This window comes from Hippocampus bargibanti, linkage group LG17 (assembly GCF_051943395.1).
Source record: "Hippocampus bargibanti isolate YZ-2025 linkage group LG17, ASM5194339v1, whole genome shotgun sequence".
Classification (NCBI taxonomy): domain Eukaryota; kingdom Metazoa; phylum Chordata; class Actinopteri; order Syngnathiformes; family Syngnathidae; genus Hippocampus; species Hippocampus bargibanti.
In genome coordinates, this window is record NC_142750.1 from 6,088,597 (window position 1) to 6,104,935 (window position 16,339).

General features: G+C 39.8%; 1 protein-coding gene across 3 annotated transcripts in view; it reads left to right on the forward strand.

Annotated features, from left to right (window-relative positions):
- The first annotated feature begins 1,484 nt into the window (after window positions 1-1,484).
- Window positions 1,485-16,339, forward strand: part of col5a3a (collagen, type V, alpha 3a) — a 46,911-nt gene continuing 32,056 nt past the window's right edge. For 2 of the 3 annotated variants that reach the window (XM_089018256.1, XM_089018257.1), the window contains exons 1-2: window positions 1,485-1,948; window positions 15,174-15,341. In XM_089018256.1, the coding sequence (XP_088874382.1) occupies window positions 1,873-1,948; window positions 15,174-15,341 (244 nt within the window). In that variant the 5' untranslated portion in view covers window positions 1,485-1,872. The remainder of the gene's footprint in view (window positions 1,949-15,173; window positions 15,342-16,339) is intronic. The other variant, XM_089018258.1, reaches the window with a different exon arrangement.

The following is a 16,339-nucleotide window of genomic DNA, read 5'->3' on the forward strand; positions in this document are numbered from 1 at the left end:
TGACAAATAAATTAGGCACAAGTTGGACTAATGTACACAGAACAAATATTTGTCACCCGGGGTTCAGACTGTCCACTGGACTCTTAATAACTATCTGCTAAAAGCTACTAGGAATGTGCAGCGCTCGCATTTGGGCGGGCAAAGCTGCCTGTGAGAAGAGAGACTGCCGGCATTGGGGGCTTGGTGGTCCTTCTGTAGACACGCCAGGTCTGTCTCAATATGATCAGGAGCAATTCTTTTTTTTTTTTTTTTTTTTTTTACCTTCGAACCAATCGGGTCGATCTGGATTTTTGGCAAAAGTAATTTGACCCGCTGTTCGGTGTTTCGCTGTGTATTTTTGAACAACTGTCGATAGTCCCGGTTATATCGATACTATTTCTATGCACGCACGGAGAAAATTACATGCAAACAGGGTCGGATATATCGATAGTCCCGGTTATATCGATATTTTTTCCGACTCCCGAGAATATCGATATAACGAGACTTTACTGTATATACACACACATCCACGTACACACACACAAATATATAGACATACATACATACACGTACACACATACATAGCTACACGCATACACACATACACACGTACACGCATACACACATACACACACGCGCGCGCGCGCGCACACACACACACACACACACACACACACACACACACACACACACACACACACACGCACACGCACGCACACACACACACGCACACGCACACGCACACGCACACACACACACACACACATACAAAGTGTATTTATTGCGCAGGTTAGATTTCATTGTTTCAGACAGCATTATATTTATCGGAACACATCTATTGCTAAGTTGACCTTTTAATGTATTCATTGCATCATCAGAATAAGAATCAGAATGCTCTTTTTTGTCCAAGTATGCAGAACACACAAGACATTTTTCTCCGGTAGAAGCCGCTGCACTAGTATATAGTACTATACATATTACGTGTCATATATTTTGTGGTAGGTCATCTTAATGTATCATCTTTTGTAACACAACATTGTGTCCTCACATTTTGCGAGCTTCAACACACGAAAAAGACAAATTGATGACGTGCGATGTCATATCATTTTGCAACTCCAAGCCAATTTCTGTTCAAATGGAGAGTTTTGTTCAGCGCGGTCGGATACGCTTCGACAAGCGTGCAATTTTTGTTTCAAGGTGCGCCGACGTTTGTGTGTAAATAATAAACGGCATTCAATCCTCTGCAGGCAGGTTTTGCGGTTCCCCTGAACGCATCACATGTGCTGACTTCCAAGCTGAGTCATCGATCATTTTTTAGTCATGTCATCATGAAGAAAAATATCTAATGAGAAGAACGCCAAAGCTTTTTTTTCCCTTGCTGGCAGACTCACAATGCGGGATATTATGGGATATATTATACCCCCCCACACCCCATCGCCGGGGTGACGAATGACTTGTCAGCATTTACGGAATTAGATCTAACAACCAAGCACACAACTGAACTAGATTAGCAAAATAGGTCACCTCAGAAGTTAATGATCATCTAAGTTAATAACAAGGGCTTCCTCTTAGCTTGCTTCTCTGAGACGCCCACCTCTGGGAGGACAAGGGAGAACAAGAACAAGGAGGAGGAGGAGGGGAGGAGGGGAGCTGAAAGAGGGAGTGATGGCGAGGAGGAGAAATTGAATGAGAAGCCTCGGAGTGGAGCTACCACAACAAAACAACTTCTCCAACAGTCTTACCAGTGGAAGCAACTAATCTGGCTTTTATTTTATCTTCTCCAAACTTTTTTTTTCTGCACATGTATGGCAGCTTAGTAAGTGTTTTTTTTTTTTGCATCGAGAAAGAGTAGGTGAGGAGGGGGAGGGGGGGGTCCCCTCAAGATTCGGGAAGATGGGTCACTTCTTAAGGAATGGGACAGCACGGCTATTGGCTTTTATTCTACTGCACTTCAGTGCCATTCAAGCTGGTAAAGTATCGGTTCTTCTTCTTTACCTTTCGGCTTTTCCCTTCAAGGGGAATCAATGTCCTCCATCTTCATAGGTTTGATTCGCATGTTTGTTTTGGCCAAACTTTGACGTCGGATGCCCTTCCTGACACAACCCTCTGTATTTATCCGGGCTTGGGACCGGCACAAGAAGACACTGGCTTATGTCCCCTTGTGGCTCCAGAACAAGCAACTTTATGATAGAAATATAAATGAATAATATAAAAAAAAAACATTTAAAGGGAGTCAGCCATCCTAGGGCCCATTCAAGGGGGAAAATTATGAAGGGGAGAAGTAGAAGAACAAAAAGTATGTCATAAATATAAATTATAAAATATAGCGATACCTCGGCTTTCGACCAAAATCCGTTCCAGAAACCTGTTCGAAAACTGATTTGTTTGAAAACTGAAACAGCACTTTCCATTATAATCGATGTAAAAATGTTTAATCCGTTCTATGTCTTGAAATTTTTTTTAAAGCACTTTTAAACTATTTTACGGCATGAAGTGGATAATCACGTAATAATAGAGCATGTCATTTGTAAAATGCTACAAAAACAAACTGTAATGTGTTTTATTTTCACCAATTTTAAGGTCAACATTAACATTGAAACATAAGAACATCTCTCTTGGTGTGCCACGGGGCGTGTTAGCACCTATCCCAGCTGTTTTGGTGCAGTAAGTGGGGGACATTCTGGACCAGTTGCTCACCAATCACAGGGCACACTAACTTTTCAAACCATCGTCTGAATAAAAACGTATAATATGAACACATACAAAGTATCGCTTCAGTCAATGGAAATGTATGAACATGTCAAAATATTATATTATTAATATTATTAATATTTGGTGATGTTTTATGCACAAAAAACATGGTCTCCTGAAATTGAGATTTACGTCGCTGAAGGAATTAAACTGCTTTACAGCTGCGTATATCATTGTTAACCCTTCACAGCAATCAATAAATAAAAAAAATGACACAATTTTTAAAAATGGCATAATTCTTAAGATGGCAATCCGTAACTTCCTGGTGCAGGTTTTGGGTCAGGTGTACGCTTGCGCAAACGCATGATGTCACGCTGGCGTGTGCCTGTGAGCCGTGTCGCTTGACTGCGAAAGAGTTTCGTGTTGGCTTGTGAAAGAGTTGAACAATTGACTTAAAGGGAGTAGATTAAAATTCCTCGCATGGATATGTGGCGTGCGTGCATGGGTCTATTAAACTGCTTCACTTGGGCTATATTATTTATTTCTTTATTTCTCACTAACTTCTGGTTGCAATTATGCAAAGGCGAAAATAGAGCACGCTGCTACTGTTTCAGTCTTTTTTTCAGACTCTTTCATTGACAAACATGCAGCTTGGGCACATTTTTTTTGTCCTCGTCAACGCTCGAAGGGTTTATAATCAAGGCCGGATCAATGCAAAGCCAGGGGTGGGGGGGCATGAAGGAGTCCTCTAAGGGCAAATAAATATAGTAGTGATCTATGACACAGGTGACCAGATTTGTGAATGCTTTAAGATATGAGCTGTCAAGGCCCTTGACTGCAGCAAAAGTTGTGAACAAGCAGCTAAAAAAAAACCAAAAAAAAGCTTCAGGTTGTTCAATAGCAGTTCAAGTTTAAGTTAAACCAAAAACAAAACAAAGAATCACAGCATGCCTATTTAAAAGACACAAACATAATAGTACCGCAACAGCACACATGCGTGGGAAGTCGCGCGTATTTGGGTCAGCAGAAGGATGCAGTAATAAAAATTGATAATATAAAATGATAAAAATGACACTAAAAGTTATCAGATTTATAATTGAACTGTAAGCAGTTTGGTATATAATGGTATTCAATAGAAAACGTTCTTTAAAAACAACAGATTGACATTGTATACTATTCTGTCGGCCATTTTGAATGCATGTCGACTTACGACCGTTTGACTTACAACCGTTTTGTCGCAATGGAACCCGGTCGCGAGTTGGACGTTATCTGTATAAGGGGCACCTTCAATGAATGACATATTTTAAAACATTTTTCATACATAAGGCGCACCGGATTATGAGGCGCATGGTCTGCTTTTGAAAAATATTTTCTTTTAGGTGTGCTTTATAGTGCAAAAAATACGGTACTTGCAGTAATGCCATCTATGTAGAAAGACGAATATCGGTGCCGCACTGATGAGTTCAAAGAAGAGTAGAGACGTCAGAATGATTTTAGGGGCATGAAAGGAATTAAACTTGCAAGGTGCCCCAGTAATATGAGATAGAATTGGGCACCTTCATCGACCCTTTTGGTCAATCAGTAATTTTTTTCAAATGTTTTTCATTGTGAAAAAAATATGACAATACAGTATATTCATCTTTAATGTCCATTAGGCCGGTCATTATGTGCGCTTTGGTTACCTGGTGACAGTATAAAATAGACATACAGATATGCTGTCATGGAGACTTAGCTCATCTCTTGGCTTCTCAGTACGGCAGTAATTTTGTCAGGTTAAAAAAAAGGGGAGTCACTCATATTAAACAGTAGGCCCCATGCAGAATGTCTGTCGAGTCTTTTGATATAATCAGATGAAGCTTTAAAGGACAACCAACATCACTTTTTTGTTTCCTATCTGACATCAGGAAAATGTTTTATAGCATCTAAAATACCCAAAACACGCAGTATGATATTTTACTCAAATGCAAAACACCAATAAAAATGACTTAAAATGTCCAAAAACTACTTCAAATTGAACCCGGAAGTAGCCAGGTTCCGACGGTCCCGCCCCTTTGTTCGTGGTCTTGCCTTGCTCGAGAATAAAAACAATGGCTTCAGATTTGGAAAAGATGCTTTCTTGTTACTCATCCAGTTATGAATATGATTCAAACAGTTCTGAAGAGGAAATCATACATGTTTGCAATCGATTAAAGAATTGATTCCAGTCATTGTGATTTATCTGGAGAGAAATGTAGTGACACTCTTTAGTACTCACAGTACCCAAAAAAAAAGGCAGAAGATGGCGACAAAGCTCCGTGGAAATTGTCTCCTGGGACGTTTTGTAAGCGAACATCAAATACACTGTAGAAGTCTTGGTGCAACACATAACGATTCACCATCGCGTTATTTATGTGTTTTCCTTCTAATTTCGCCATCAACACGGACCAAACAAAGTACCGCAAAATGCATTGAGGTGATGCAAGGTATGTCCTTTCTCAGTTAGGGGCGTTCCTTCAGTGACGTAGGGTGAGGACTCGTAACCAACTCAAACACAAGACTTCCGGAATTTTCAGCGCGAGTCTTAAAGCGTAGACTATAGCTATATGCGGTGGAATCTTATTAAAATACGCTCAGTAGAAGTCATTTGAAGCCATTTTACAAATCATGGACACAACTTGTCCAGAGACGTCGGTTGTCCTTTAAGTCTTGATGTGTGGTAGCACATCTGGCTACAAGGAATGCTTTTGTCCCGCAACCTCAGGCTACACATCTGTGAGCATCTGAGCAGCTGTCCATGGGACAAGTTGCTCAGAATCCAAATCAAAAGTTCCTTTAAGGTCTTGGTAGCCCCCCCCCCCCCCGATTAGATCACAGAACCATTGTCAGTTTTTGATACCCTCCATAAGTTTCACGAAAGTCATTCGTGCTTGTTTCCATGCATGCCTTCAAGTTTGGTTCATAGTTTGTCTTTGGATTTGCTTTTGAAATCTGATGATGTCACACTTGGGAGGAATGGAAGTTTTTCCAGACTCTCATTGTGCCGTTTCATTGGGTACACTTGAATGAGATCCGATCAGGGTTATAATAGTTTTGGATTATTCAGAAAATAGTTTCATGAGGACTTTTTAATGGCGTTAGTCTAAAAATATTTTTTAGAGCATGTTTGTTGGTTTTCATTAAAAAATATAGACATATATACAGGTAACATCTGACTTACGACCGGCACGACTTATGACCACCCGTACTTACGACCACGACCTCCAGACCCTATTTTAAACATTTTAAGAGGGGGAGTTTGCGAGTCATTTAGCCTCTGAGTCTCGATTAGACATTTTGAATGGATTTCAACTTACAATCATTTTGACTTACGACCGTTTGGTCGGAACGGAACTCGGTCGTAAGTCGAATGTTACCTGTATATTACATTTTTAAAAATATAAGGCATATATGTGTCAAAACCATATTTTTCCCCCTCATTCACTGCCATTCCCGAACTTCTCCAGCTGTTGTTAAAGCGCTATATAAATCAATATGTATGCATTGTATTGTATTTGTAAAGCCACCCACATTTCAAAATCAGATAACTCCAGACCCATATAACCTGGGAATTAACTCATTCTTTCTGATGAAAAGAGATAATCTAAGGTTTCTAACACTGTATTGAATGTTGATGTAGTCCTAAAACTCAATATTCCGCGAGTCCTGCATTTTGAATGAAAGTGACAAAAACCCTGGCACTGGAGTGGACACATTTTGCACATCGTCTGGCAGTGAATGAGTTAATTTTGCTCTAATCCAGTTCTGAGTATGAGGTCATCATTATTTTTAAATAGTGTGTTATTGATAAACAACGTGATCATTAACATGGCAAAATAAGATGCCTACTGCTAAATGCATTCATGACAACGTGATTGAAATGCAATGTTAAGATTTACGAGAGTGTTTAAATGACGCTTTGGGATTGACTGGTCATGTATGCACATGTTGTTTAAAGGTGTATTAGAACATTTTTGAGGTGCAGGCATCCACGCCTAAACATCACTTAAGGCAACTTAATATATGGAAACTGTGGCTGAAGCAGATATGATTTCTTTGAAATTGGGAGCAGAAGTAGAAACATATGTTCAGGCCTTGAGGGGCAGGTGTTTTCTCGAAGGGTCCGACAGCTTTTTGGCCTGCCGGCCCATCGTCCAGTGAACAAACATGAGTCGTGAAAAAAAAGTGAAGAATGCAGTCTTGATATTATCCATAAGTGTAGCTATCTGTCATGCTGTTGCATCAAAACCCTGAATCAATGTTTAAGAATTTACATTTCTGCTTCATTTAAAGTGAAATCATCACCACTTGCCTGTAATGCTTGACCTACATCGACTCCAAGAACAAGTTGTACGCTTTTAACAAGTAAACAAATAAAATATGATCTTGACGTTTGCTTTCATCACCACTCTCATATTGGTATTCAGGACATCATAAGTGTATCCGCAGAGAATAGGTTCAAAATCTTTCCCAGACCTCCCTCAACCTCTCGACATGGTTCGACGATGTCAGCGGTAACTAAAAACAGACCCCAAAGCGACCAGTTTGCGTGTCATAACCTCTTGCTACTCATTTTGCCTTCTTCAAGCAAACTAGCGTCCAAATTAGCTTGTTAGCCATTTTTTATTGCTTGTTTTTATTGGATGCGCATGGATTCGGTGTGTCAAATGGGCCCTATTTTGGAGAGAGGCGAAAATCTGGCATATCTGTGCGCATGGGTGAGTTAGACTTGATGTTAGTAATTTCGCAGAGGGGCGCAGGCCCAGGGAAACTATCAGAGGCTGGGATGCGCCGTTGTGGAGGGAGTCACAGTCAACTTAAATCCCGGTCAAAATGGCTCCTGAGATAGGCTATTTGGATTATGGAAGCACACCTGCACTGTGATTTGGCCGATTGGGGAGATTTTAAAAATATAAAAGCTCTCCATGCGCAGCTGGTTGGGTGTCTTCTCCTTTCTTTTACCGAAATATTTGTCAGGTGTATCACCAAGAAACTCCTTTAGCCAACCCTCCCATCTTGGCAACAAACAGGCCAGCAAATTCCCAAATAGTGTGTAGTAAGCCTGACAAAAATTAGGATGTATTATTTTTGGCTATCTGTTAGCTATCTATCCAGCTGGCAAGCTATCTATTAGCTGGCTAGCTGGCTGGCTTTCTATTAGATCTCTAGTAGCTAGCTAGCTAGGTGGGTATCTGTAGGCTATCTGTCAGCTAACTAGTGGCTAGCTAGCTAGTTTTTTATCTATTTGAGTTACTTGCAGGTTGAGTGAACGCTGGCACGCGTGGCTGCCACTGCTCACCCACAGAAGAACTAATCCAGTGACTGAAAAGTGACCTTGAGAGTTTTGAAATGTGCTTAGAAATAAAATTTATTATTATTATTATTATTATTATTATTATTATTATTATTATTATTATTATTATTATTATTATTATTATTATCATCATTAGTGTGACAGTGAAGATGCATGGTCAATAAAATTTAAATATGTATTATGTATTTTTTAAATAGTTGTTCTGCCCATAACAGGTTATTTATTCAGTATTTACTAAGTAATAATAAAAAAGTCAAATAGTCAACTGATTCATGTTGCTCAGTGAAGATTGACCATGTGCTTAGGAAATGCTAACATTAGCTTCAAATGTCCACGAGGTCACCAAGTTCACATTTTCTCCCTTTTGCATTGACATTACCTGCTTGAAGGTCATTCATTCATTCATTTTTTTTTAACTCATTCACTGCCAGACGATGTGCAAAAATGTGTCCACTGCAGTGCCAGGCTTTTTGTCATTTTCACAAAAATTTCAGGACCCACAGAATATTGAGTTTTAGGACTATATAAACATTCAATGCAGCGTAAGAAACCTTAGACTCTCTTCTTTCATCAGAAAAAGGGAGTTAATTCCTAAGTTATATGGGTTTGGAGTAATATGAGGTGCAAGTGCGGGTGGCTTTACAAAAGGAAAATTACTCCGTCCTATTTGAGCCTGCATTTCAAACCCCATTCATTTTTTTGTCTTTTCTTTCTTTGTTTTCATTTTATTATATTATAAAAAATTGATACACAGTTGTATTATCGAATGCATTACGAGTTCTTACATGATTTATATTACTCACCTAGTTTTGGTTATTTTAAAATGGAACTATTCCAGCGTAATATTTTTTTTTTATTTTCATTGACTGTATGGACCTGTGAAACCACAATAAACTAAAAAAAAAAAAAAAAAAAAAAGGAAATGATGCTTCCTCGTTGAAGTGAAACACATTGCCAGAGGTATGACCAGCGCTTTATCAGCAATAAATTCGTGAATGGCAGCGAATGAGTTCATGTCGGGGATTGACCAATACGTATTTTGATTTGATTAGTTCTGGGGTTGTCATATTTCAGACTCACACTCCCTTCCATACGTCAAGCTGTCTGTTGGAACATAAATCCGGAAAATCGAATCTTGCTCCACCCACTGTCATGCAAATCCCAATCTGACACAGATATGCATCTCCGAGCACCACATCGAAGTTCAATCATCTTTTTTTTTTTCTTCCTCCGCTCCTCTGCTCTTATACAGGGTGCGGTCCAAAAAACGATGGGAAACTCCCGTTGCACAGATTCCTCTTGGCTTGCTTTCTTGTTCAATTCCCTCACTCGCTCCCACGTGCAATAGCTCACATCTTACAGTGGAACATTGTACAAGGCCTTTTTTGGGGGGTGGGGGGGGGGACTGGGATGTGGAGGTGGTGTGAGTCACAACAGGATGTTTCCAAGATGTTTTTAGGACACAAACACAGAGATCACATTATATTTATGCATGACTCAAGACACGTGGAGGAGCAAGTGACAAACCCGGAACGGAATCGTCCCATTGCGTAGCATTTTGGCCCGCTGAACACTGACAATAACAAACTAAACCAAAGAGACGATTTTCCAAATATGCGGCCTAAATTCTTATAGATGATAATGAATGAATGCTTGAGCTTCTTTCCCATGTTCTCTGACCTTGTTCTGCCATTTTCAAAACAATCCGTCACTCCATAGGGATGTTGTGATATTTCCAAATGCGCGCTGCACTGCGCAAAGCACAGAGCAGAAAAGTCAACAATGAGCTTTTTCAGGTAAAGAGCGTCCAATAAACCATTAGCATAATTTGTATGCTTCTCATTCCGAGTCAGACAGCGCCCAACCCCCCCTCCAAGCTCCCCACCCGCACCCCCAATGTCATGTTTGCAAAAATCTGTCTCAGTTTATTCTGCACACTTGGGTGTGAAATGTCTTTTTATCCCCCTGCACGGATTGTATGAGATGTGAGACTACGATTGCAACTTATTTTTCCATTCTTGGAATTTTTGCTTTTCCCCAAAGAGTTTTTTTTTTCTGCTGCAGCATTTAACATATGTACTCCCTCCCATTCTTTATCCTAACCCTTTCATGCACCCTATAAACTAATAACATGATAAGCGGTCGACCGTTGTAACTGGTGTACCTCAAAGTTTTCAACATGTCGGAAGGTCAACAGTCTTAGGCAATACACACACACATACTGAGGGAAAGAAATAAAAATCCTCGAGGAAAATCAAAGAAGCAATGTACAGACGCGCCCCAACTTACAAACGAGATACTTTCCGAATGGTCGTTTGTAAGTTGAATGTGTTCGTAAGTTGATTCAGTGTATATTTTCTATGGAATGTATGTTTAAGGCATATATAAGTATTTTCAAGGTTTATATAAGTATGTTTAAAGGACAACCGACAATTTTTTGTTGTTTCCTAACTGACATCAGAAAAACGTTTTATGGCATCTAAAATACCCAAAACACGCATGCTGATATTTTTAGTCAAATGCAAAAACACCAATAAAAATGTGTTAAAGTGTCCCAAAACTACTTCAAAATGACCTCAGAGATGGCGAATTTCAGAAGGTCTCGCCCCCTTGTTCGTGACGTCACGCCAGGACGTCTTGCCTTGCTCTCGAATCAAAACAATGGCTTCAGATTCGGAGAAGATGCTTTCTTGTTACTCATCCAGTTATGAATATGATTCATTTAGTTCTGAAGAGCAAAGCATAAATGTTTGGAATCGATTAAAGAAGTCCTTCCATTTTGAGGCGCCTGGACTCCAATGTAGCGTACCAGAAAATGCAGACGATGGCGCCCAAGCTCCGTTGGAAATGGGCTGATTTGTCTGCTGGGAATTTGTGTAGACTAGGATCAAATAGTAGTCTTGGTGCAACACACAACGATTCACCATCGCATTATTTATGTGTTTTCCTTCTAATTTCGCCATCAACACGGATCAACATGAAGTTTTCAGACCAAACAAAGTACCCAAAATGCATTGTGTGTCGCTTTCTCGGACAGGGGTGTTCCTGACGTGACGTGACGTCAGGAATCGTCACCAACTCGAAAACAAGACTTCCTGAATATTCAGCGCGAGTCTTAAAACGTAAAATATAGCTATATGTGGTGGAATCTTTGTAAAATACGCTCAGTAGAAGTCATTTGAAGCGATTTTACAAATTATGGACACAACTTGTCCAGAGGCGTCGGTTGTCCTTTAAGGCTTGTACAAGGAACCTGTATTGGGTTGTACTGAAAAATAAACATTTACTAAAATACATGCTTTATAAAGATATGTGCATGTACAACTGGAGCGAATACTACATATGTTAGAAAGAGAGCAACATTTTGTATGTACCGTTGTTCGTCACTCGAATGTTTGCAAGTAGGGGAGCATCTGTACTTTATGTAGTTCAAGGTGAGCCAGCGCTGACAGATTGTCATACTTGCCAATGAACCATCTGTCAGCAAATTTTACTTCTGAGGATATTTTGAAAGAATCAGAGTGGCGTTCCATCAGACTCAAGGAGTACACTTCCTCCCCTGATGCGGAAAAGAGATAAGTTTGGAACAATCGGCACAATCCGGCACAGATGTATTTTTGTTTCTCCCGCTGCTGTCAAAAGTTGCAGAGCACTCGAATTGTTAGAAATCTAACGGCATGTTTTCTTGGACGCGGTTTAGTCTGCCATTTGACTGTCATCGCTTGACAGCTCTGGGGCAATTGTGCTTTTTTTGCGCCTGTATTGACTATGCTTTTTTCGGCATTCTGCCAGTGCAGAGCGCTGAAGCCTATATGGAACTGTCGCGGCTTGGAATTGAAGCGGATTTACGTGGGACAGGAGATGTGAGACAATCTCTGTTGGTCAATGGATGCTACAGCTTCATGTTTGCTTTCAACATTTAGCTTGTAGCAGATATGCACATTCCGCCATGACGTCCCTGATCCACTGGTGAAAATGACGTTTTGATCTTCTCTTTCATCAAGAACTGCTTCATACAACAAAGAGGGTGCAGAAAGTGCTTAAAATTGAATGACTGTCTGTGTCACATTATTTGTTATTTTGTTTTTTGTTGTTGTTTTGACTTCAAGATGGCGCCGCGAAAATGGCTGCCTTTACAGCAGGTCCTGTATTTTGTTTTACTACTTCTTCCTTTCCTCCCCTCTTCCTTTCATCGCTTTGCTGCTGAGAAATGTAAATATCTCCATTGTGAGACTATTAAAGGCTAATCCAATCCAATCCAATTTTCATTCCAAATAAACGACGGTTCAATGGTCATGCACGTGTAGAAAGACGTGGAGGGCTTTCCATGAGACAATTCGGAGATGCGGAAGCAAGACAATGTACTATTCGGTACAAATGTGACCCTAAAATCTCTCCGCTTGGCTGACCAGATCGTTGAATGAGCTACTCGACCTTCTACTCAATTACATGCATTTAACTTTTCTTTCCCAAAGGGGAAATTGATTTGCAAGAATCGAATGTTGAGCAACAAAAAGCTCACTTGGGGGTGGATTGGACTAATAAACCAGCTGAATATCAACATTCCCGGATGACAGTCGGATGACATTTTAAACGATGCTTACCCCCAAGAAAAATAAATATGTATCGCTGCTGCGGTCTGATTGCAAAGCATAAGGTGTTCATGTTCTATTTCTCGACCCGTTTTCTCATTGGCTGGATTCACCGTTTATGCTTCGTTGCGTTTGTGGGATTGTGAGCTCTCCAAGACACTTGTTTGCTGAGCAAATGCCATGAAATGTAACACGCTAATTCTCAGGCAAATTCACGCCATATGGAGGAAGAGCGAATGATACATTCGGTTAGGGAAATTCGCCTGGAGCTGGCTAACTTCAGATGTTTTACAATGCTACGCGCCAACGTGTTCCTGGTCTCTATTGCTTCTTTGCAATACTGGCAGGAGGCAAAGCTCTGAATTGGCATGAAAATGCATTTACATGCCAAAGCAACAGCTGGTGCCTTAAGGCCTGACTGAAAGGTCATTTTAGCCAGTCCGCGGCGTGAAGAAAGCAATTTTCTGGAACGGAATAACATGTTTGGAATTGAGGGTTCAGTTCCAGTGCATCGTGATTCCGATGGTTGTCAGGAAATATCGCTACAAAAAAATAATGCTACAAATTTCACAACACAATCTGACCTCTTCTACTTTTATTCCTCCAAAAATACAAATATAACTATTATAGAAAAATGCTATCGAGCTAGCTACCTAGCTGGCTATCTATTTGCTATCTTTTTTCTATCTATTACCTATCTGGCTGGCTATTTAGCCATCTAGCTAGCTATCTATTAGCTATAGATCTATCTAGCTAGCTGTCTCACTGGCTATCTAATAGCTATCTATTAGCTAGATTTCTATCTATCTGAGTTACTTCCAGGTTTGAGTGACACTGGCGCATGTGGCTGCCGCTGCTCAGCCACGGAAATACTTATCCTGCGACTGTAAAGTGACCTTGAGAGTTTTGAAAGGTGCTTTTAAATGAAATGTATTATTACTATTATTTAAAAAATGAAATGAATGAAAGTTTGGGTCCTGGTCGATTAAAAATGACGTAGAACTAACAGACGTTTTTACGCAAGAGTTGAGAAGACTGATTAGAATCTCAAAACGTCATAAAAGTAACAGCAAAACAAGTCTGGTCTTCTTTGGGTCTGCTTGAATGTAGAGTGTTATACTGCCACCCGGTGGCCAAGTCAGACATAACAGGAGGAGAAGCACAATGAATTGGATTGCAACATAAAATTATGTTACATAAACGGTTTTAATTCTTCCAATTCAATTTATAGAATTCAATGTAGCTAAATTAACTTCTTTTTATGAATATTATGCTTTTATTCATGCATTTACTGAATGCCAGGAATGTCTCATGACAGTTATAACAATTGAATGCTCATAATAATAATCATACATTTGATTTCTAAGGGCCTTTCAAAACTCTCAAGGTCACGTTACAGCCATACGTTTTGCAGTGGGTGAGCAGCAGCAGCTACACGTGCCAGCGTTCACTCGAACCGGAAGTAACTCAATAAATATGTACAATGGTGCCTTGATGCAAGTTTTTCAATATACAGTATGTCCCACGGGTAGGCCAATTCTTTCGCTTGAACTTGCCAGCAAATTTACAGTATGAGCATGAGGTGGTTTGAGGACATCAATTATTCAAAAATAAGCTTAAAGCTCTTGTTTTGCATGCCCAATTGATGTTCATTGTTAAATAAAATATCACACTGTGTTTTGAAAAATACACATATTTTACTTGAATGTCAGCCAGTATAATGCTAACACATAATACAGAACGCTAAAATTCTAACGACATAAGAAAATATATCGCTGTGTTATTTACCCTTTTCTGTTTTTAATCAATGTTTTTCATACGCCATGAACTCACTGGTTGTGTCATTGTTGAGACACAACAGGTCTCGCAGCTCCTGACTCCATTTCCCAGTAGAAAAAAATGGTGCGTAATCCCAGCCTCTACTGTAGCGCCTTATAGTATGTTGTGCCTCATATTTGGAAAAATTTTGTAGATGTATATATTTTATTTGGAAATCCTTTCATTCATTTAAGGTTAGCCCTATACTCCGGTGTGCCCTATATCTGGAAAAAGTTTGAAAATACACCATTCATTGAGGGTGCGCCTTAAACTGCGGTGCGCCTTATACACCGGAAAATACGGTATACGTTTTGGCCCAATAAAGTTTGAGAAACACGGATTAATGGAAAAAAGGCTTGATATTGCTTATTTCTGCTACACAAGTGTTCCAAGTTTGATGCTCACGCAGCTGGCAGATGCGCCGCAACAGGTTGGCGGAGTACAACTATCCCATAACAACATCTGACAAAACCCGGCCACCTGCCAGCAAAACTCAGAGGAAGATTGCCTCTTCCAATTCTTAGGCAGCAGGAAGTCTGTGCACTTTTAAGACTGGCTCAATGCCTCACCCGATCCTGCTCTTTTGGCTCGACGGTACATGGCACTGAACAGTGAGACAGCATCAGTGGGAGAGTTTCATGCTGACATTGACGGGATTGGTTTGCTTACAATTGCCACTAGCTTGATTTGCAATGGCACTCGTTTGCGTACATGCAACCTAGTGTAACGGTACTCATCATATCTTGTTTTTTATCTTTTCTCAGCTCATCCTATCGATGTTCTTCAAGTGCTTGGACTGTCAGAGAGCATGGAAGGAGTGTCGATGCACACCGGTTACTGCGGCAGCCATCAAGGTGTAGCGGGAACACGGCAGGCTTATAAAATAGACCAGAAAGTCCAGCTCAGTGCGCCGACCAAACAATTTTTCCCAGGTAGATTTTCTTTTCATTACTTGGTATTATGGCTGAACAATTTTGAAAAAGAATGAAAATACAGTAAAGTCTCGTTATATCGATATCGGTTATATCGATAGTACCGCTTATTACGATACTATTTCTATGAACGCAAGGAGAAAATTACATGCGCGCAGGGACGGATATATCGATAGTCCCGGTTATATCGATATTTTTCGGACTGCCTTGAATATCGATATAACGAGACTATACTGTAAATCAATCTATTACAATACACACTATTGGGTTTCGCTCCCCTACTTACGAACATTTGAGTTACGAACAACGCTACATACAAACATTTTTGTAGTAACATATGTAGTCTTCTCTCCAGTTGTACATATCTTTATAGAACATATATTTTATTAAATGTTTGTCAGTACAGATCAATACAGGTAATTTATACAAGCCATAAATAGACTTATATAATCCTTAAACATACATTGCATACAAAATATAGTACTGAAGCAACTTATGAACAAATTCACCTGAAGACGACCATTCGGAACGTATCTCATTCATAAATTGGGGAGTGTTTGTATATATAAAGTGTCTTATTGGGGAATATTTGGCCTAAATCTGGCAAATGAATCATGGAATTAAGATTAAAGTCTGCAATTACGTTGGTTAATTTACCAAACTAATCATCTTCGGCATTCATTACAAAACCAGAATGTTTTTTTGAATATGCTTAAAGGACAACCGACAACATTTTTTGTTTCCTAACTGACATCAGAAAAACTTTATAGCCTCTAAAATACCCAAAACACACAGGCTGATATTTTTAGTCAAATGCAAAACACGAATAAAAATGACTTAAAGTGTCCCAAAACTGCCACAAAATGCACTCGTAAATGGCGAGATTCAGAAAGTCGCGCCCCCTTGTTCGTGACATCACGCCAGGATACTGCTCCACAAACTGCCTTGCTCCAGAATCAAAACAATGGCTTAAGAGAGTTCAGATTGTGAGAAGATGC